This window comes from Drosophila novamexicana, unplaced genomic scaffold, assembly GCF_003285875.2.
Source record: "Drosophila novamexicana strain 15010-1031.04,08,12 unplaced genomic scaffold, DnovRS2.1 tig00001302-arrow-arrow-pilon, whole genome shotgun sequence".
NCBI lineage: Eukaryota > Metazoa > Arthropoda > Insecta > Diptera > Drosophilidae > Drosophila > Drosophila novamexicana.
The window spans coordinates 828,759-850,459 of NW_020824849.1; the positions used below are offsets into that span (position 1 = coordinate 828,759).

General features: G+C 40.1%; 1 protein-coding gene across 1 annotated transcript; it reads right to left on the bottom strand.

Moving 5' to 3' along the window:
* Positions 1–3,585: 3,585 nt before the first annotated feature.
* On the bottom strand, positions 3,586–19,263 carry LOC115767004. The gene is made up of 2 exons (XM_030711126.1): positions 19,120–19,263; positions 3,586–4,213 (listed from the first exon to the last, which is right to left on the bottom strand). The coding sequence occupies exons 1-2, from the start codon at positions 19,261–19,263 to the stop codon at positions 3,824–3,826; spliced, it is 534 nt and encodes a 177-aa protein (XP_030566986.1). The 3' UTR covers positions 3,586–3,823.
* Between the last annotated feature and the right edge of the window lie 2,438 nt (positions 19,264–21,701).

Sequence of the window (21,701 nt, forward strand, 5' to 3'; positions counted from 1 at the left end):
TCTACTCTCTCTTTCTCACTCTTTTAAAATTGAACATTGAATCAAAAGTATTTATAAATCGAGACAAGCCGAGCACGAATCCAACTTAAAAACTTAACTAATATGATATCTAAACTTGACTCTTTTACTAAAATCTTAAAATATCATATTGAAAATGTTGTTTGGATCATACGAAATCGGATTTTTCAAAGCGGAAAGCATACATAAACATATCAAAATCGCCTCTGATTAGGTATTTTCGCTGTAGCTACAGAAAGAACATCAACAACCATTCAGTCAATCACCACCAATCAATCATTCAATCACCCACCAAAAACAAAAAACTAAAATGTAACCACATCGAAAAGTTGAAAAAAAAAAAACGAATAATAAAAAAAATAACAAAATTGTTGCCCAGTTTTGCGGCGCTTTTACAGATATTCAAAATAGCAACAAAAATTTAACGTTTTTTCCTTTTTGGGCTAAGACTAACAATAATGTATTTAAGCAATTCTTTTCTTCCAAATTCAATATTAAATTAAATAAATGCATATAAATAATACTGAATACGAATACGAATATATATGTAATACGACAAATTTATTTAGATTAATAATATGAATAGCGTCTACAAATGGCAAAACAAATGGCAAAAAATTAATATTTAATGTAAACTTTTTAATTCAATCGATAACGAAATCAAAATCAAACAAAATAAATGCCAAATAAACAGAATACAAACAAATGCAGCTTTTGTTCTATGGAATTGTTTTGCAGCCAATTGACGGAGTGCAGCACAAATTAATACCCGACTGTGCAGCACAATACAAGCGTGCACAATAACCTCTTCATATGGAAGAAGCCAAGACCTTAATGCCAAATGACCTGCACAATTGACAGACCGAGTGCACATTGTTTGCCAGCAAATCAATGCTGAAGCAGGGTAAACGACAACCTTTGAACTCAGCTCGCCCGACCGCTTGGGCGGCTCATTTCAGTGACCCTCAATTTGTCGTAATTCAAAAATAAATTAACATATATTTGCGTGAGTGTCTACATAGACACATACATACATATATACTTATGCATATATTTGGCTGTCGAGTGGACGCATGCCCAAAAAAAAAAAATGGGGCTACAGTTTTGTTGCCACACTCGTTGAGAGTGACAAACAGGAGCAGCGACTTGCCACACTGTGTGCTCTGGCAGCTGGCCGTGCTGCGGTCAGCAGCGGCTGCTGCCCAAGGCGCACATTCAGGCAGCGCCAGCGGCTTGGCGGCCGGCAAACGGCAGCTGCGTTAGCAAAACTCACATTTAATGTTCATGTAAACGACGCAAGTCAAGTGCTCAGCCAGCAAATTGTAAGAGGTCTTCAGATACACACAGAGAGAGAGGGAGATAAACACACACACACGCACGCAGAGTTAACCACACACATACACACACACACACAAGTTAAGCAGCCTCTTAACGAGCTGTTTTGTGGTTCTTCGTCTGCCGTGGCGTATGCGTAATATTGTTGTCAGTTGTTGCCACGAGCGAATATGGTTTCTTGTTTTCAAGCTAGCGCACAAAATTTAAGCACAATATCAGAAACAATAGCTAAGTTTTACGCTACACTCATTTTCTTAAAACACATTTCAGTTATTGTGTCGAGTTACTTGGCTGACATTTGATGAGCAGCCAAATCAATAGCTTCCACTTGTCAGACCAAAGCCTGGCCGTGCCTGGGCTGTCAATTTGTTGCCGAGCTGCGAGCTGCTCTCCCCAGAGGCTGGCAAAAGTTTTCTTCATTTTTTGTTTGTTTTTGCCTTCAATTAAGCCTTGAATTTGTTGCTGGCTTTTGACTGATTAACAACTTGGCCTTTGGGGGCACTTTGCTAACTCATTTTTGGGCAATTTACGCGGCTATTTAACTGGCAAACAGGCATATATTTATTTTATTACCCAACAATTTTGATGTTGCCACAGTTAATATCTGTTTTTGATGTCTATAAATTTACGCATTTACGGCCATTATTTCTAATTAATTTTAATGAGCGCCTCCCCCCTTCAATGACTGCCCGGCCCCCGTCGTCGCCCACTCACGGCTTCCCTTTGTTGGCTGTGTGCGTGTGTCTGTGCTTGTCATCGGACTGATTGATATATTGCTTATATTTTCATATTGATATATTGAAACGCTGCAAGTGCGAGTGGTGCCACATTCGAGTTGGGCGCGGCACGTGATTTTTGTGAAAAAAAGCACGTTGAAATTCCAAGAACTTTTTACAATCCTTTCTCTAAATATCCATTCTTATCTATTAACCAAAGCCCAATTAAGTGCAAGAATTTCTTAAATTAAATCTTTCTCCCAAATAAATACATAAGTAGTTCGATTTTTGGCTTTCGTGCAGGCTGGGCTGGTTTTCTGCTTATGCTCGTGCCAGGCCGGGCCTCGAGAGACCTCGTGAGACCCGCGCCCATCTCTAGACCACATAAATTACAAACTGTGCCAACATAATTTCTGCCCCTTTCGTGGCAGCCACTTAAATACCCTTACTTTGTTTAGGTTTTTCCCATTTTTGCAGAGCACTTCATATGCGCAATTCTAGAAAGAGCTCTGCAAAAACTGCCTGCAAAATGGAATTCGTTTTCTTTTAAACACTTTTTTCTCAACTATTATATTATTATATTATATATTTATAAACTCTTTCCTCAAGGTCGAGCGTTGGGCTTTGCTCACTTTTCTATGCCTATTTTAAGCAATGAACATTTCAAAAGGATCTATAAACACCAAAGTTAATCAAGAACGCATGTCTCATGCATATGGTAGAGCAAAGAGAGCAAATAGAATAGGAATAGAATAGAATGTACGGAGGGTATCTGCTCGTCGAGCAGTCCCGACTTCAGCACCCTTCTTATACCTCATAGAGGGTATTATAGTTTTGTCATCAAATGTGTAACGCATAGAGAGAGACATCTCATAAAGTATATATATATATATATATATGTATATATATATTCTTGATCAGTATTTCTATGCAAACTTGTCTCTCAGTTTTAAACTTTGCATCGGTAATGTCGGTAATGGTTCACATCGGCCCACTATATGGGAACGCCATAGGAAAGATCGGTCGAAAAGCAGTTATTTTGAAGGTCAACATTTTAATTTCTTAAGCTAAACAGAACTATGCTGCTCATGTATGAGTCGAATTTCTATTTTCGAAGGAATTTTCATTAAAGTAAACACTTCATAGCTTCGCTATTCTCACGTATATGCAAAATCGTAAGACAAATGTCTAGAAGGGTATTGAGTCTTCTGCATGCCGAAAATAATCTTAGCTTATCGTTTTATTTGTGTATTGTATGTATACTGCATGCATTGTCATAATAAATAGATAATTACGATAATATTAAAAGCATTGTCGCTGGCTAAACGACCATAAATCAGATAAGTTTCAGTGCGAAATGGGGCGAAAAGTGGGTAAGTTCCTTGAGCACACACAGGACACTGCGATGCGGTAGGAAGGATGCTGAGCTAATCAAAATTGAATGTTCCTATATGGGATATATATAATCAGTTATTTGGCTGCTCGGGTAGTCCGGGTTGTATTTTAAACTTTAAATCAAATTTATTAACTGTAATTTATGGCGTGTGATTATCGGGAAAAGGGTTTTGTTTTATATATAATATATATTCATATCTATGACAACGACTGCAACACTGTTCAATTCTTCTTTTCTTTAATCACCATCATCGATTTTTTTCATTTTTGTTGTGTGCGTGTGTATATGTGTGAGCATGTGTGTGTGTGTGTGTGTGTGTGCTCTTGGCTGTTGTTGTTGCAGCTGCTGAGGTTAGCCGCTAATCCTTGACAATTAGCTTGGCCCGCAGCAGCTTTTCCAACTTCAAGCAGAACTCGGACTTGGCAATGCCCGTATCCAATAACACTTCCCCATCCCGTCGCCTCCTGACCGTCAGCGGTGGATCAACGGTGAGCGGTGTCTGCCGCCCGGACCGCTGCTGTTCCACTGCATTCAATGGTGGCGTCACCGCACCCGTCCCAGGCGATTGCCTACCACCGCTGCTGCCGATGATGCCGCCACCAGCACCACGCAAATAGTTGTAGCCCGGAAGCCAGCGGCGCAGCAGACGGTCCAATCTGGCCAGTGGTCGCAGCTTGGACACGCTGCTGTTGCCGTTGATTATATCAACGCCGCCGCCGCCGCCGCCGCTGCCGCTGCCGCTGCCGCTGCCGCTGCCGTTGCCACTGCCACTGCTGCTGCTGCTAGCGGTGCTGCTGCTCGCGCTGCTGGTGCTGCTGCTTCCGCCAGCACTATTGGTCTGGACGAGCCCGCAGTCCGGTCGCATCTGGTGCCCGACCATGTTGCTTGTGCGGCTGCTGCTGCGGCGTGACATCTGATTCGGCATGGAAGTATTTTTTGGGGTTGTATTTTCTGAAATAATTCTTATTGTGCTGACCCAATTATAAAAAATGACAATTCAAACATTTCGGCCAGCTTCAAGTTTCGGCATTGACAGAGCCCACCCAGGGCAGCCTGATTGTGACTGTGACTCCGCCAGCGTGTGCGTGTGTCTGTGTACGTATAGGTATATATATACTCTATATATGTAAGAGCTTGTCCAGTTTGACTGATTAGCAAAGTGTTCGGTGTTCACAGCCACCAGCTGAACGATGTGATGCTGGGACTTATTTTGTGATGTCTTTGCCAGAGCTCAAATTCAACAATGCTTTTTAATCCAATGCGAAATATAATCATATTATTAAGAACATCTATTAACAATTGAATAAAATATTATTTTTTTTGAAGACTCTATATATCTTTATAAGACTTGTTTATAAACAATCCGTTTTCGAAAAGATTTGCCTTTTTTACCCTATAATTTGTTCAAATTTCGTTGATATCAGATTTAAAAAAACAATCCGTTTTTTCGCAAATATTGCCATTTTTGATTTCTTGACTGCTTGTCCATATTCCTGATACGTACGATTTAAGAATATCATATCTTTGCTATAGCGGATTTTATGTAATCGAGATAATTCAAACTTAATTCATCGTTTGCGGAAAATCCACTTCGCTTAGCTCAAAGCAGAATAAATAAATTCATGAAGTTGAATGGAAAGGGGATGCATACAATTTAAAGAACAAAACAAAAACACTTGACACGGGCAAAGCCGGGTAGTAATAATCGTATATATGTTATATATATTTATATATATATATATATGTGTGTGTGTGTGTTTGTGTGTGTAGTTACGTGCTGATAGATCACAACAGCTATGCCATTGCGGTACGTACGTGTCGCTCCTGCTGCTTTTGCTGTCCTGCATGCTGCATCCTGTGTGCCGCATGTTGCATCCTGCTGCTTGATTTGTCGCTGGGCATTATACGCTTAATGTGTGTGTGCGTGTGCTTGTATTTGTGTGTGACCCCTGAATGACAAGGCACTTTTAAGCTATGCAGCGACAGTTGCAAGTGCAACAAACCCAACAACACCTCTGCCGCCTCTCCCTCTTCCGACTAAATCTACACAGATAAATGATACGACTGCAACTTTAAGATTCGCTTTGGAAAACTTCTGTTTGCTGTTAGCGAGATTGCACATATTCAGTTTAAGAACTAAGCCATTTTTATATGCTTTTAATTATTATTTTCAAGTCCAACGTTTCTTATATATGACTCTCAGCCAGTTTAAGCCATATTCAAATGGTTTCCAGTTAATAACCAGCTTAAGCCGGGAATTTCAATCTTTTCATCTGGATAAGTTGGCTTCGAAGCTTCCTCGGTGGATAATGCGATTTTAAGAACGTTTTGGTAAAGATTTCAAAAGTCATGCAAAAAAGTCATGGTACCCTCAAATATCCTAAATAGACATAGGTCAAAATTTCCCACCCCCGTAACATGGCCAAATCTCATCCGATTTTCACGAGATTTGGGCCTTTGTTTATGGCTTCGTCTCTAGATCAAAATCTGTCAACATTATTCTAGGTAAAAATGCATCTAAAAATGGTACCTTCAAATTAGTTACCTATTTTATTTTCAAATTGTATTTAAAGTAAACAAAATAAACTGAGTGTAGCAAAAGTTTCAGCATACTGACTTTATTTTATTTTTTTGGCTGAAATCGATTCAATAAGTGCAACTGAAACTAGTACAAGTCTAAGCTCAATATATTTCTGTTTTAAATGCAACTGAAACAGGAACTAATTACAGACAAGCTCCACGAAAAGAAAACAATAAAGAGAATAAGTATACAAAAGGGGCAGCCAAACAAGGCAACAAATCTAATTTGCCAACGCATGTCGCACACGTGTGTGTGTGTGTGTGTGTGTTTGTGTGTTTGTGTGTGGCACAAAAGTAAACAATAATATTCAATGGAACACCACGCTCACATAATATAATACATAATAAAGCTGCGTCAAGTTTTAGTTGCGGGCCAAGAAAGGGATTGCGGCCAAAAGATACTCCAGCAGATGCTGCTGCTACATATTTATATATGTATATGTATACATATACATATATGTATATATGTATTTGTTGCTTTGCTTATCTCAAAGCGTTTATAATTGAAAAAGTTTTGCGCTGTGTGTGTCGCTGGCTTCCACTTGACTTGCCGTTCACACTTAATATTTCACTTAGAGGAGCCGCATCCGCCGCCTTAAGACTGTTGCCTCTTGGCTTGGCTTTGCCTTTGACTATGGCATAAAGATGGCAGATAGGCATGGGCATGGGCATGGGCATGGGCGCAGCCATTATGTGGCTCTCTTGGCAGCCAACAGGGAGATGACAGTGTGGGCCAGGCCCCAAACCCACAAAGCCACTTAACAGCCGAGCAGCTGACATTGACAGACAGCTGGGCGCGAGCAACAAACAATACGATCTGATCTTACCGAAGCTACATATAGCTGCAGCTCCATTTGGGCCGAGACCTGCCAGGGCTTATGCTCTATCGCTTAGATATGTTTTATGTGTTTGTTTGTGTATCTTAACGTGTTTATCATGCTCATCTTGTTATTCATTATTTACACGCTGCACAGGAGCTACCGGAGTCGAAGACTTTTGCGCCAATTTGCATATTTCAAATTAAATTGCTGCACGATGCTATGGAAATTGAGCGCAGCACAAGAGAACACAAAACAGACACTGAAACTGAGACGGTGGCACGCAAAAAAAAAAAAACATACATAAGAGAAAACGCCAAAAGCATCTTAAACAAATTTTAGATCAAGATTTCATCTGAGGAAATTTCTATATTCAAATTTAATAAAATGAAGCTGACAGCTCTAAGGAAATGCTACTCCACAATTTTCTTGGATAAGTCGTTTTTCAGGGGCAAAGCATTTAACTGTAAATGCTTTCGTTTTATTTTTAAGTTTTTCTAATTGTTAAATGCACTTATATATCGCAGATATTCAAATACGAGAAAGTAGCGATATGTTCGGCACGCCGAATATTTAATACTCTTGCATACAGATATGAGAATAGGGAAGCTCGCAAATGCTGAAATTTAAGAAAATATCTTGAAAAACAGAATATTTTGCCAAGTACAAGATTCGGTTCTTCTTGATAAACTACAATTGTTGGCCATTCAAAAACCTATATTTCGAACGATCGTATCAGCCGGATCCAACATTTGTACTGCCTGACTTTCTGCTAAAAGACGGACCTATGCAAAGTCCCATCACGATTGCTTTACAACTCAGACTAGTTTGCTTAGAATAGTCATCGATATACAGATATGGCTCAGCATTTGACTTACCTATTTTTCGTTCTCAATGCTTCCTTTGTTTATCGTTAATCGTAGCAGTGTCAAGTAGACAGCTGGGTGGTTCTCAGTAGTGCCACACGCCTCCAGGAGAGGCAGGTCCTTTTCACTGCCTCCTCTACAGTCGGCGGACTTATAGGCTAACATCAGGCAAGTTTAGCGCAGGATGGCCTGGTTGCTCAAGCGCTAGCTCCGCTTTTCTTGTTTCTCGAATCTTTATAGAATTTGGACGTTGAATGTGGACGCAGGCTCCATACCATATGCCATTATAGGCTTAAGGATGGACTTATGCAGCAACATTATATTGCGCAGGCAGTAGAATCAGTTCTTCCTTCGCAGCTTTAAGCTTAGCTCCTTCTCAGCTTTGAATCTGGCTGGTTTCCCTTACGTCCCCAGGGAGAGACCTATAAAGATAGCAATATGATAATATTATTCAAATTATGATTAAAGAAGTGAATAATAAAATAAAGTATTATCTTGTATCAAAATTTAAGTTGGCTATTGTCAAAAACTTTGTCAAAACCGATTCGATCTTAAATTATTAGATTAATATGGCATTCGAATCAATGTCAAGCCCTTGCTAATGGTTTTAAAGGTTTTGTAAAATATTTATTTTTGTGCTGAACTTTTGAAATTTAAACGTATGTGGAAAATGTTAATACTTTGTTGATTATTAATTTATGTCCGTAGGCCAATTAAGCCTTTTGTTTGCCCGTTAATGAGCTGCTAATTAATTTGTAAGCAGGCCGCATAAATTGCGATAAGCCACCTTTCACAAAACAGTTTTTGGCGCAACGCATTCAATGCCAATACAAATGATTAATCCACACCTTGTGCACAGCCAAACACACTCAGTTGCGCGCATGTGTGTCAGGATGCTTGTGTGTGTGGGTGTGTGTGGGTGTGGGTGTGGGTGTATGCCGTTTCCGTTTCCGTGCAAAAACAAAAAAACAAAATGGCTGGCAACAAAAGCTATAGCAAACCACGACTGGCTGCCGTTGCAGTTGTCAGTTGGCAAACGGAAAATATTAAGTTACATAGCCGCTTAGGCAGGCTCAGGCAAGGACAAGCTTGCCAGGACATCGCATGCTGGCAACGGAAATTTGGCCCACACACACACATACAGGCACACGCACTTGAAGGTTACCAGCCTGTGCTGTCTGGCCGCTTAGCCACTAGACTTGCAGCTTAAATTACCTAAAGTGTTGCCTACTTTGCGGCGACCCCACAAGTGCCTGCGAGAACTAAAGAAAAGCTCACATAAAAGCAGTGAAATTGAGCGGGGAAAACCTCTTATTAATAAGAATTTGGATAAGGCAAGCGCTGGTGTTGTCAGAATTAATTAAGCGAGCTTACAACTGTAACTAAAGTGAAAATTTACGTTAGCTCTAAAAGTTTGAGCTGTGCGTTGATCACCAATCAGTCAGTCAGTCAGTCAGTCAGTCAGTCAGTCAGTCAGGCAGTCAGGCAGTCAGTCAGTCAGTCAGTCAGTCAGTTAGTCAGTCAGTCAAGACAAACAGTTTTATACATAGAGATATCTAGACTGATTGAAGCACTGAACGATGTTAGAAATATATGCATTCGATCATTGGTGTTGAAGCAAACCACATTTGGAATAATCAGATTAACCAAATGAATACATTCAAGGCCAAAGCACTTAACACTTGCGAGCAGGCAACATCTGAAACATTGATGCACTGCTGGAATAGCCCAAAATCTGTCCAGGAATTCGGTATAGGAATTAAGCCAAAGGCCAAAATCTCTGCAGCTTCATAACTCATATGTCTAATAATCAATTAGCCCAACGCATTTACCAGAATTTCATATGGTTAACAGGAAATGTGCATGCGCATGTGTGTGTGTGTGTGTGCGTGAGTGAAAGAGCTCCTAATGAGGCAGTCATAATTGCCTGCACACTGGCAATCAGAACCAGAGTATGCAGCCACAAGATGCAGCTGACTGCGGCGTGTATTTATGAAAAAAAAATATATGTATATATTTAAGAAAATATTAAAATTAATAAAGAATATCGCATAATTGTCAACTAAATGAACCAAGCGAACTCTTTAAATTCAGCAGCAGATGGTGAAAGAAAAATAAACGCAATAAAATGTTTTATAGCTACGATTTGAGGCATTATTCTTATTTGAATATACTTAAAGAAAAAAACTTTCGTGTCTAAATTGTGTGTCATGCTCATTACTAGAATTTCATCACTTGAAATAAGTCGAAAACGTGTTCAATGAAAGTAGAAAGTTTCTTGGATTATGTACTGCGCTTAAGTTTGTATTGAGAAAAGTAACGCAGACCTTTACAAATTCTTAATATAGGAATTTCGCTTGTAGCTTAAGAAAATGCAAACTGGATTGAATTTTGATTTCCTTTGTACTTTTTTTAAGTAACTAACCATGCAGTCGGGTATAGCCGACTGCGTTATATTCGTTTAAAGTCCAATAACAGCTTCAAACTAATGAAACCAAAATAACAAAACCAAATATTTTCAGAAAAAACTAAGTTTTCGTCTAAATTCAGACATTTTTATCAAAACGAATATTTCTACTCAACTCGGCTTAAGCTTAAAATAAGTTGAAAGATAGTAAAACTTAAATTGTGGCGTTGCTTTCGCTAAGGGTTTCAAAACAGGGTAGGTATTTTTTTTCGCTTATCGTAAAGATATCTGCGTTTAGCTTGGTTTCACAAATTTCCCCAGGGATTTGTATGAAAATTCGCCATAAGTCCCGTAATGGATAATTGTAGGTCGTAGATTGTACCTTATCCAAAAGGAAATATGCAAAAAGTCCCATACGATATACGATATGTATCGTAAAAAGTTTGCTATAAAATAAACGAAAGCTTAACGCCGCAGCAAAAGCTCAGTTTGAGCCTGATGCAGTGCATCAGCTCTCCTGGCAGAATGTGCAGACTCACCAAACTCACCAAAACGTCCCAAAGCAAGGGGAAGTTGGGGGAATCGAGCGAGTTTTGAGTGAACAAAGATTACTCTAGATTTGGGAGAAAACTCACTCAGTTATTGGTCCAATTCGAGTGGCAAATTGCAAGCAGCTCAAGAGCCTGTCACAGTCTTGAGCGGGGACTGATCCGATCGGGCGCTGTGCACGGCGGCATATCCAGCTCATTACGAAGTTTTTGTCTGGAACTAAGCGCTTCCGATATTGGCCGCTTCATACCAACTTAAATATTCAAGATAGAAATAGGACGCGGCAGAGGGGCGGGGCCAACGATTAGATGGCAGGCTCGAGATTCGGGAAAATGAGTTGTCAAGCGACCGGAGGCGGGCCAGCGCCGGAAAAGCCAATTAATTTGACAGCGGCCATAAACGAGCAGCAGGCGCAACGCAGTCCCTGCTGCAGCCCAAAACGCAGCCATGCGGAATGCAGAGAATTGTTATAATGCTGAGGAGAAGAAGGAAGGATGGGTGACGGCAGCTAAAACAACTATCCGCACGACTCGGACTTTGACACTGGCGAAGTGAAGCCAGTGAAGCTGCAACGGGAGTACATTGAACTCAAGCTCAGGGTCGGCACGGGTCAGGATTGCGTGTCACACTCCTGTGCGTGTGTGTGTGTGTGTGTTCACAACGCCCTTGGGCAGCACTATGGAAATGTGGAAAAAAAGGTCCCCGAAGAGCTGGCGGAGCACTCGCTGCCACGCAACACTTTTAGGCAGGGACATCGTTAACTTTGCGGCCGTGCCTCATTTGATTTTGAGAGCACTCCCAGCCAGCTTCAGGCTCCCAGCCCGGAATGGCTAAATTAATGAAATTCATAGACTGTCGAGACGGCGACAGCTGCTTGCTCCGAATCTCTAGCTTAAAGCAACAAGAAGCTCGATACGTTCGCTGTTTAAGTAGCTTATATTTGCTCAAATCACAGCTGGAATCCTTTAAGTATCCTTTGTGCTTTGCTTCCATGCAGAAGTTCATTAGGTCAGCTTTAAATCGGATTTTTGTTTCGAAATCAGCATTGCAAGTCATCTGAATTTTAAGCTTCCCGGCACGAGGTCAATGCTGGTCGTAACGACCAACAACAACAAGGCATAAACAACAGGCAGCGAACAGGTTGTTCCCGGTCCGAAGCTATAACCACTTGAGAATTATAAGCAACGAACAGAAAACGTCAAAAACGATAAGAAGTCATGATAAGTAGTCAATTCTTCTGCTCTAGTTCCCTATAATCAGCTTCTACCATATTAAAAAAGAGAAAAGAAAAACCAGAAAATACTGTTATCTTCGCCGAATATTAAATACCCTTATCGACATTTGACTTAGGGTACAATATAGTGGCACGATTCGAGACAGGTTTATGACTCGGCAAAACTGGAATGTAATTAGGATGTAATAATTAAGAATAGTTTTTTTTTATGTGTTTCCTTGGATAATATAGAAATTGTTGATATAAATGATCGATTCTTAACTTTCATTTTACGCATTTGCTTGTCAAACGATTATCTATTTTCTATATATATTCCCGGGAGCACATGCCTAATGGAAACTCTTTGTATTCGTTATCCTATACCTGACTGTCTGTTAAGCTATATCTTTGCTACCTACTTTCTCTCTGCTTCTTTGCTATCTATCTTTACAGTTAAGAGCTTTATACAGATACATTGTAGTATTTTTGAGGCATCCTTACAACTACTTCCATACCTACTTGCGTATAAGTCTTTGAGTTCTTCCCCTTGCTTATCGCACTTACTTTCTCTAGGTACTACCTCTTTAGCTATATTCCAAATTCCCAAAACTCTTTGAAGCTAACTTTCAAAAGGGTTATTTTGATTTTGTTGTGTTTTTCACAAAGTTCTCTAATTGTTTTCCTTTTTTTTTCGCCCCACTTTTGCTGTGAGTGCAACGGAATGTTAAGGATGAGTCGCTGAGCGACTGTGGAAATCGGATAACTTGCGAATACATTTTGTCTGCTTAGCCTGGCATCCAAGCTCGTCGGTCGACCCCGGGCTGCCGTTTGACCCGCTTGCAGTACGACAAAGACGAACCCACTCGCATTTCAGCTTGATTTCGCAAAACAGAGTGGAAGACATTGCAGTTTATCACTTGCCGGGCGCTAAACTCCAAGTTTTGGTTGAAAACTTTTACGGATGCTATCATAAATCAACGGCTGCTGCTTTCAGATTCTGCTTCTCCTTCTGGTTTGGCTTTCGCCTTTGCCATTGCCTTCGTCCGCTTCATTTCGACTTATCATTGCCGTTGCAAGTTATGCACTAAAAACGCGGTCGCCCCATTTTATGGCTCTTCATTTTTAACTTTACGCAGTCATTGGGGTCATGACTATCAAAAATACTTATTGTCCTTATGGCATCAGCTTGTTAGTTGTTGCCACAATGCAGACTGACGGACTGGCATATACCCTGTAGGCCAGAAACACTTTCATTGTCACGGATATACACATATTTGTTCTTTCCTTAGTTTTCATTACGGTATATAATCCAAAATGAGTAGCATGATGTTTGTTTATTCCGAATCCGGCCAATAAATAGGTTCTCAAGATAAAGACTTTTTAACAAAGAAAGCTGAGTATTTAGATGGTCCCACTCAATGTTGAAGATGTTTTTCTTTCTTTTTTATGGTATAATAAGCATTAGGCTATATGTATTAATCGCTCACAAATTCGAACAGACTTAGATTAGCGAATTGCCTAACATTTCAATTGAGTTGTTGCACTCGTTTTTTGCCATTCCTAACTACAGGGTATAGAAAGTAGAATGAATGCTACGAAGAGCATTCAGTATGTTGTTTACAGTTTGTTGTTTACAGTTTGCAGTTTACAGTTTGCAGTTTACAGTTTGCAGTTTGTAGTTTACAGTGTTGAATGTTGAATTGTGGGTTGTCATCCGCTGCTCTGACATTCAGATATGTCACATTTGCGTGCTGACTCAGCCGCAGGTGTTTGCAGCGCCACAAAGTAGGCAACAAAATGCTGCAACATTTCTCTCTCGCCGGCCTGACCTCGTCAAGGCTGTTTGTTATTGTTGCTGTTGGCCATTCTTTGGCCAGTTTTTTTGCGTAATTAACAAACAGCAGAACAACGAACACATTCAGCCTGAAGCAGTTGGCAACAATGTGCACATGTATGTGCATATGCATATATATATGTCCGGCCAAAGCTGAGGCGTTGAAGGCGTGTCAGCTGTGGGCATTTGCAAAAATGCTGGCATTATTAATAAACCAAATGAAAAGAGCAAAAATTAGGGAATTCGCCAAAAAAATGTGCTGGCTAGCACACTGTTATTTCCATAATTTTCTGCGGTTGCACTCAGACAATGCCAAAAATGAACAGTCAGCGAGCTGAGTGGAAGGGTGGCGTTAAGGGGGGCGCGCCGCTTGGTCCATTGCAATTCAAATGCCAAAAGCGTTGCTGGGAAAAAATGTAAGTGAAATAAAATAAAGTAAAATAATAATCATGGCAGCCAAAACGTGCAAAACGGTCAAAAGGGAAAATCCAACAACAACCAACGGGTTTCAATTATTTATTGGAATTTTTACCTACTGACAGCAAACAGTAAAAACAGAAGCTAGCAAATAACGAGAAGCAACAGCTAAATGCAATAGTCGCACACTGGATACCCTAACAGGCATGAGAGCAAAAAGTTTTGTAAAATGTAGATTTATTTAAATCCGTCTTACTTTCAGATGGAAAAGATTGAAAAGGAAAGCACATTTTTTGAAGAAAAAATTCGATAAGGCAATTTATGAGTAAGTGCAACAATCCAGTTTGATTGTGTGAAGAAGTTAAAATCTTTTGACTTTTCAATATGAACTTTTATGAAAGCATATTCTGTTTAGGGTTACATTTTGTAACTGATATAAACTAAAGCAAAACATCAAAGCAGAAATGTTATACAAAAATTTGTAAATTAAAATTGAAAATGAGCAGCAAAATTGTAATTCAATTTTGTACAAATCACAAAAAATAAGTATATGTATACACAAGTAATCAAATTGATTCTCGTAAATATGTGCAAAAAGGAATTAAAATAAAGTTAATCACAATTATGCACATATAATAATTGCAATTTTACCTGGGATATGTTACACACTTACAGACAGAAGCTTAATACACTTGGCAAGGGTGTAAGGACGACGCCAAATGGCAAACCAAAAACCAAAAAACAACAAACAAAAAAAAAAAGTGAGCACAAAGATTGTTAAATATATGAAAGAAAGCAACAATAAAAATGACAACAACAACAACACGAAAGCCAAAGCTGCTAACAACAAGAACAGCAAAAACAACAATTGCAATAACTTGCAGAACAACGACAAATACGAAACGAACTGTAGTCGGTGTGGGCGCAAGACTTGGATGTGACTGTGGATGTGGATGTGACTGTGGATGTGACTGTGGATGTGGATGCGACTGTAGATGTGACTGTATATGTGACTGTGAATGTGGATGTGACTGTGGATGATGTCGACGGGAAGCGACAGGCAAAGCCAATGCACAAAATATCAGCAGGTAGAATGCAGCTGGAAAATATTTTGGCAGCAGACTGCACAATGGGTATTGAGTGACATGTTAGTTGGCTCAATTTTCAATAGATTTGCACTTGAAAACAATTGTTTTTAATTAGCTGCAAGAAGAAATGCACGTGCTTTTTGCTTGATCGTATAAAAATACATAAATACCAGAAAACAAAAATAATACGTTTGCATGCCTAATGCGGTCACACTTTAAACGTGAAACAATATGAAAAATGTGCTTAAATTATACCAAAAAAAAAAACAGCTACACATTAAAGAGATGTGTGTGTGTGTGTGCGCACTCAAACATTGACAATTTGCTGTTAACTGAAGTGTTGTCTCTGAAGATGTTAATGGAAACCCGAATGTAAACGAAAACAGCTGATCATCTTATGCATTGTGTGCGTGTGTGCGTGCGTGTGTGTGCCCATGCCATGCCAAATCCAAATACATTTGTCATAATCTTTCATCAATGGCAAATAATGCTCAGCATCTCATATGATGGCAATTGAATGTAGTTTTTTTTTTCTTTTTCTATTTTTTCTTTTTTTTTTGTTACTTCTCTATTTGTTGAGCTTTGTGTATTGCCTATTGAGCTGCCACTATGTATCCATGGAATATTTGTTATATTATGCAAAAGTGGCCCACACTTTTGTCTACTGTGCTGCTGTTGTTGTATTTGGGGCTCCACTGTGACTCGATGATGCTCGCCGGCGCCAACTTCACATTGGCAACGGCCACAAAATTGGGTTCTGGTTACGTTCAGCTGGCTGCTGCCGTTGGCTGGCGGCTTGTTGTTTGGTTCGTTGCCTGCCTGCAATTCCCTCTTAATATAATTTTTTATTTATTTCATTTTATTTTTGCCATTTTCGCTGCTGTGACTGTAACACGGGCTTTATGCTTTTTCACATATTTTATATGAACGTACACGTACACACACACACACACACACGCGTGTATTTGTATTTACTGTACCTGCGCCTACCTGTCCAAATATACACGGGAGAATTGGCCCCATAAAATTGGCCTTTTAATTGTCTTCCTTGCTGGACCGAACTGTAATAAATCTGCTTTCATTGACAGCTTCTGGTCATGCCTTTAAGCCTGGTCCATTTTTATTTTTGACATGGGCGTGGCAGTGGTTAGGGGGCATGGCGGGGCGGGGCGGCGCATAATATCTAAGCACAGCGCGCATAACTCACATTTCGTCTGACAAAAGTGTGCAAAACTATGCAAATTTTTGCTTTGATTATAAGTATTTTTGGGTTGACTGGCTTGGGTTTGGTTTGAGTAAAATGGAGGGCGGAACTGAACATTTTGGCACGGCTTGAATTTAAATTGAGACTCCGGGTTCCGATTCAGAGTCAGTCTCAATCAGAGTCTGTCATGCTAAACATTAAGTTGAGTTTTCGCTTTGGTTGCCAGGCAAAACATACACATACCCCACATACATTCACACACACACAGACACACTTCATACACACGCATAGCGCACAACACCGCAGAAATAATCAAAATTTATTGTTCAAATTAGTGCAAATATTTCACAGCCAAGTTTAGATAGAAGCTTCATGGGAGACCGAAACGGATGGATTGTGGCCGGCAAAGGGGGGGTTCTGGAGTTGGGCGGCAAAACAATTTGTATGCAGCATTGCAATTAGAAATTTCTGACATTAATAAGCAGCAATTTGTGCACATGACACCCCAACAGCAGCAGCAGGCGCTGCGATCCACAAGCGGAGGCAGCACAAGCCAGCTGCAGGCAGGCGTGGACGAATAGCGAAGCAAAAATGTTTCCAAAGAACTTGAGACAAAAATGTGGCAATTAGTTAGTTTCGGGTTTCTCATTATACCCTGAACCTATTGAAAGTAACTAAATGGGGTGTCATGTTTGATGATGATCAGCTTGACGAGCAGAGACGAGTTAGTCATGTCATCAGTCCGAACAACGTGTCAATATCGATATCTTTTCGTATTTTCAAAATATCGATAAGAATCGATTTTTCCTTGTGACTGAAAGTGAATGTTTTCTCAGTTTTTGAAGGGAAAAGGGCTGGGTATTAGGAAAGTGATATATAATATGTGTATCCTATACAATAACCTATATGCCTAGTTTGGTATGCCTAGCTCTTATGGTCTTCGATTCCTGATAATCGATTCTTATCGATATTTTGATATGCGAAAATGCACATTGGTACGAAATTTAGGCCTTAGGATTTCTCAACGAATCTGAACACGAAATTGATTAAGAAATGCATTTCCCAAAGTCTGGGTTATTTTGTATGCTGTGCTTAAGGTATCTCGTAGTCATGCATCCCCGTCTGCTTGTGATTGTTGGTGTTGTTGTTGTTGCCAGGCGCCAGCTAAGATGTCGTATCAGACTCCATCTCAATCTCGAAGCTCTCAAGCGAAAGTCAGCTTATATTCAGCTTAATATTTGAATTTTAATTGTCGCCATAGCAGCCCAGTCAACCTAAGGATGCGAATCTATCAATAAAAACAAACTGCAAACCATTAACGGAGACCTCCTCCAGCTGCTGCTGCTGCAGCTGCTTCCTTGAAGGAAACTCTTAAGCCAATGTTGAGCTTCAAGTTTGCTATTAACACTTAAATGTTTTAATACAAAACTTAGGGCTTTAAGTGCTGCCAGTACAAATGAAGCTCCAGGCAGGCCAATCAGGACGGCTGCCAGACGTTGGCTGAATTTATTGGTAAACCAAGCGGATGATATTCTTAGATTTACTTAAATAAGCAAATCCTGCCAGGGCATAATAATCATAATAATATCATAATAATCAGCTCGACAACAGGTGGCGCCAGGCAACCTGATTGGAAACTTAATAAATTACGGCATATATCCATACATATGTATATACATATGTACATATATATTCTATTCATAAGCGTCAATAATGTACTGACAATTCGAACATCAAAGCAAAGTTTATTATCCAATTTCAAAGAAAATAAAACTTCCCCAATAAGATAAGTAGCGGCAATTCACGTATGTATGTATGCTTGTTGCTTGTGGCAAGCGAAGTTTTTATAACAACATTTTAGGGGGTTACTAACGTAAGTGCGTGGGCATGTTATAGGCTGTTTGTCCAATTTGTGAAAAGCCAGATACAAGAAATTCATTCTAAGATATCCTCTGATGATATTTAATACATATGTACATATGCGCGAAACATGCGCATATGTATGTATGTGTGTACATGTTCAAAGCGTATGCAGAATTTTGAGTAGGAGCTCGCCAATATATGTATGTATGTATGTAAATATGTAAGCGTGTACGTGTATTTGAACATAGTTTTTTTGTATTGTTACAAGCTTTAGATGCCCCAAGGCAATATGAACAATAAAATCAAACATTTGTCAGACTTTTTTCAACAAATATTTTAGTCATTTAGGGGAGTCGGCCCCCTCACCTTACCCAGCGAACGCTCATGTTTTATGCATAATTGTGATGAAACACATTTTCAGTGTGTCTGCATGTTGGCAAAAGGCTTTTGGGTAGAGTGGGGATTTCTAGTTCAATTTGCCGAATAGGTTCACTCGTTCATTTTCTGGTCGTGAACTAAATCGTTCATTCATTTTACTCGTTCAGTTTTATTCAGTTGGTCATGAATGATGAATTCTGATCAGCTATTCAGTAGGTCATGAACTATTCGGTTGCACACGATCTATATTTTCTGTTCAGTTATTTTACATGTTTTCAGTTACAAAAAATATGTTATACACTCTACTTATTATACTGTACCATTGGTAATAGATACTTACAAGTTGTAAGTTACAACTCAACAAAGTTTTATTTTTGTTTATAAAGAACTGAACATCTCAAAAGAATGTGTCGTTTATTAACGGCTGAACTGCATACATCGTTCATGAACGACTGAACGAGTATCAGGAGTGTATCGTTCATGAACGACTGAACGAGCATCAGGAGTGTATCGTTCATGAACGACTGAACGAGTATCAGGAGTGTATCGTTCATGAACGACTGAACGAGTGCGAAATACATCGTTCATGATCGACTGAATAGCTGAACGAGTGAACTAAATGACCGGCTTAGTTTACTTATCACTGAATAAGTTCAGTAGTTCATTTTAAAGGACCGTTCAATCGAACTTGGTCTATAATAAACGGCACACTTTTACTTTTGGGCAAAATCTAGGTTAGCCAAATTGGTTGTGCATAAATTGCCAGATCGCCGAGAAGTATACACGTTATTAAGGAAAGTTATCGCTATGTTGTTATCGTCCTGTTATTGAGCGAGATATGCATAAGCATACACAGAGTTGCATTTGGCTGGCAATACCTGTTTAAAGTTGGCAACGGCTCATTATTTTTCTTGGCCACGTGCTCTACTAGGCTGGTAAGTGGAAATGCATGTTTTTGTTGTTTACCAGTATAATTGCTTTGGGTAATAAAAAACTTTGATAAAGAACATTCATAACTGGTAGTGACTAAGAGTAATTGAACTACTCGGGATCAAAATAAATGAAATGGAAGGCCCCTTAGAAGCAGCCATTTTACAAATTAGTTAAATTTGTTTCCACAAAAAAGCAGACTAATTTTTAATATACAGCGCTGTGAACTATTTCCCAGAATTAGGGCCAAATGAGCGGAAAAAATTGTAGTGTAGCGAGCGGGTGGATGGGCTGGGGCTGCAGAGCCGGAGGCAGCGGCATTCAATGAACAATTCCGACGGGTATCGTCTCACATCCACAAAATGGCCGTCTCCTGAGATTGGCTTTTAAGAATGCCTCTCAATTTGGCGCAGAGCCCCAACAATTTACGTTACTTATACAATATGTAAGTACTCGTGTATTCTTTAACATGCCTATGCGTGTGTTTGTGCGTGTGCGTGTGTGTGTGTGTGTGTCTGTGTGTGAGTAGGGCGAGCCAAATGAAACGCGTCGCGGCTCCTAATCACGTGGCGGCGACGCCAATTTTATAGGCCCCCGGCTGAAGACGGCTGCAACCGACTGCGCAATACTCTGTTCAAAAGTTGTTTGCAAACTTTTAGGTACCAGCCGGCGCTCGTACTTTATTCTGAGCCCTAACTTAGTGACTATAGCTGCAAATCGCCAAGCGAATATACTCTTTCACACTTTGCGAACAGTGTATAAAAACCAAATGAAAGCAAACCCGAATTTCGCAGGCCAGGGGCAGCCCTTACTTAGATTCGCCCTAAAATAAAAAGCAAAGTTAACAAGTTGTTGCCTTTTGTGTAACACATAAAGTATGTACAGTTGGGTGTGTATGTGTGTGTGTGTGTGTGCCTGTGTGTGTGCGTACTCGCTATATACATTTCAATGTGGCTTTAGAGTTATGGGTCGATGTGCAGATTTCTGTTATCTCTTTGTTGCCGCACCGGTAAATGGCTAGCGAGCAAATTTTGATGCTCATCTTTTTCTTTTTACAGCACCAATCCCTCCCCCTCCCCCCCTCCACCGCTCGCCCATCGCATTTCTTTTTGGCGCGTATTTTGTCTTTTTTCTTTGGAGGCATTTTGTTGGCGGCGGCCTTAATATAAATTCGTTAACGTTAACCTTTTGGCAGCTGGCTGGCGTTATCCTAAATCAACAATGCCTGCAACAAGGACTAAGGACCAAGGAGTCGCCTGCAATTGCGCCAATTGCCTGCCGCTTGTCAGTTAATCAAAATAAAAGCTCGCCCGCTAACCAAAAAAAAAAGAAAGGAAGGAACATTTTGAAAAAAAAAAAAAAAAAAAACAACAAACAAAAAAAGGAGATGTAAATAACAAAAGAGTAGACGCAGCCAGAAGACATTCACAGGACTCGATCAGGACTATGGCTCAGGCTTAGGATGTAGGCGTCGTTGTTGTTGGAGTTCTTGTTATAGTCTGGCGCGCCGCCAAATACATTTTTGGCATAGAAAACACAACACGTTCTGCTTCTTGCCTTTGGCTCTGTTGGTTTTTATTAGTTTGCTTTTGTTATTATTATTATTGTTGTTGTTATTGTTGTTGTTTTGCATTTTGCCAGCGATTTGGCGTTTGCCTTGTCTTCTGCGTCCGTACTGCGAACTCTGGACCATATTTTAGTGCATCGACGGCGAAATATTTTTCAATTTTTCAACACATTTGGCTGGCAGCAGCAAAATGCTGCTCATATTTTCACAAGCTGTCAACATATATCTTGTTGCGGGGCGGGGGAGTGGGACGCGTGTAAGTGTGTGTGTGTGTGTGTGTATGTGTGTAGGTGGCGCTGACTGCAGACTGCTGCTGCGTGCACATTTCTGGCAACACTGTTGCAGTTAGAGGCAGTAGTGGCAACAACAAACGGCAAACAAGGCTTGTGGCAAGTGCGCTCATGCCATGGCCACGCCCAGCCCCCTCACGCACTCACACACACATACACACATACAAACACATATATATATGTGCACATGCACATGCACAGACAGCGCTGATTGACAAAGGCAAACGAGAGT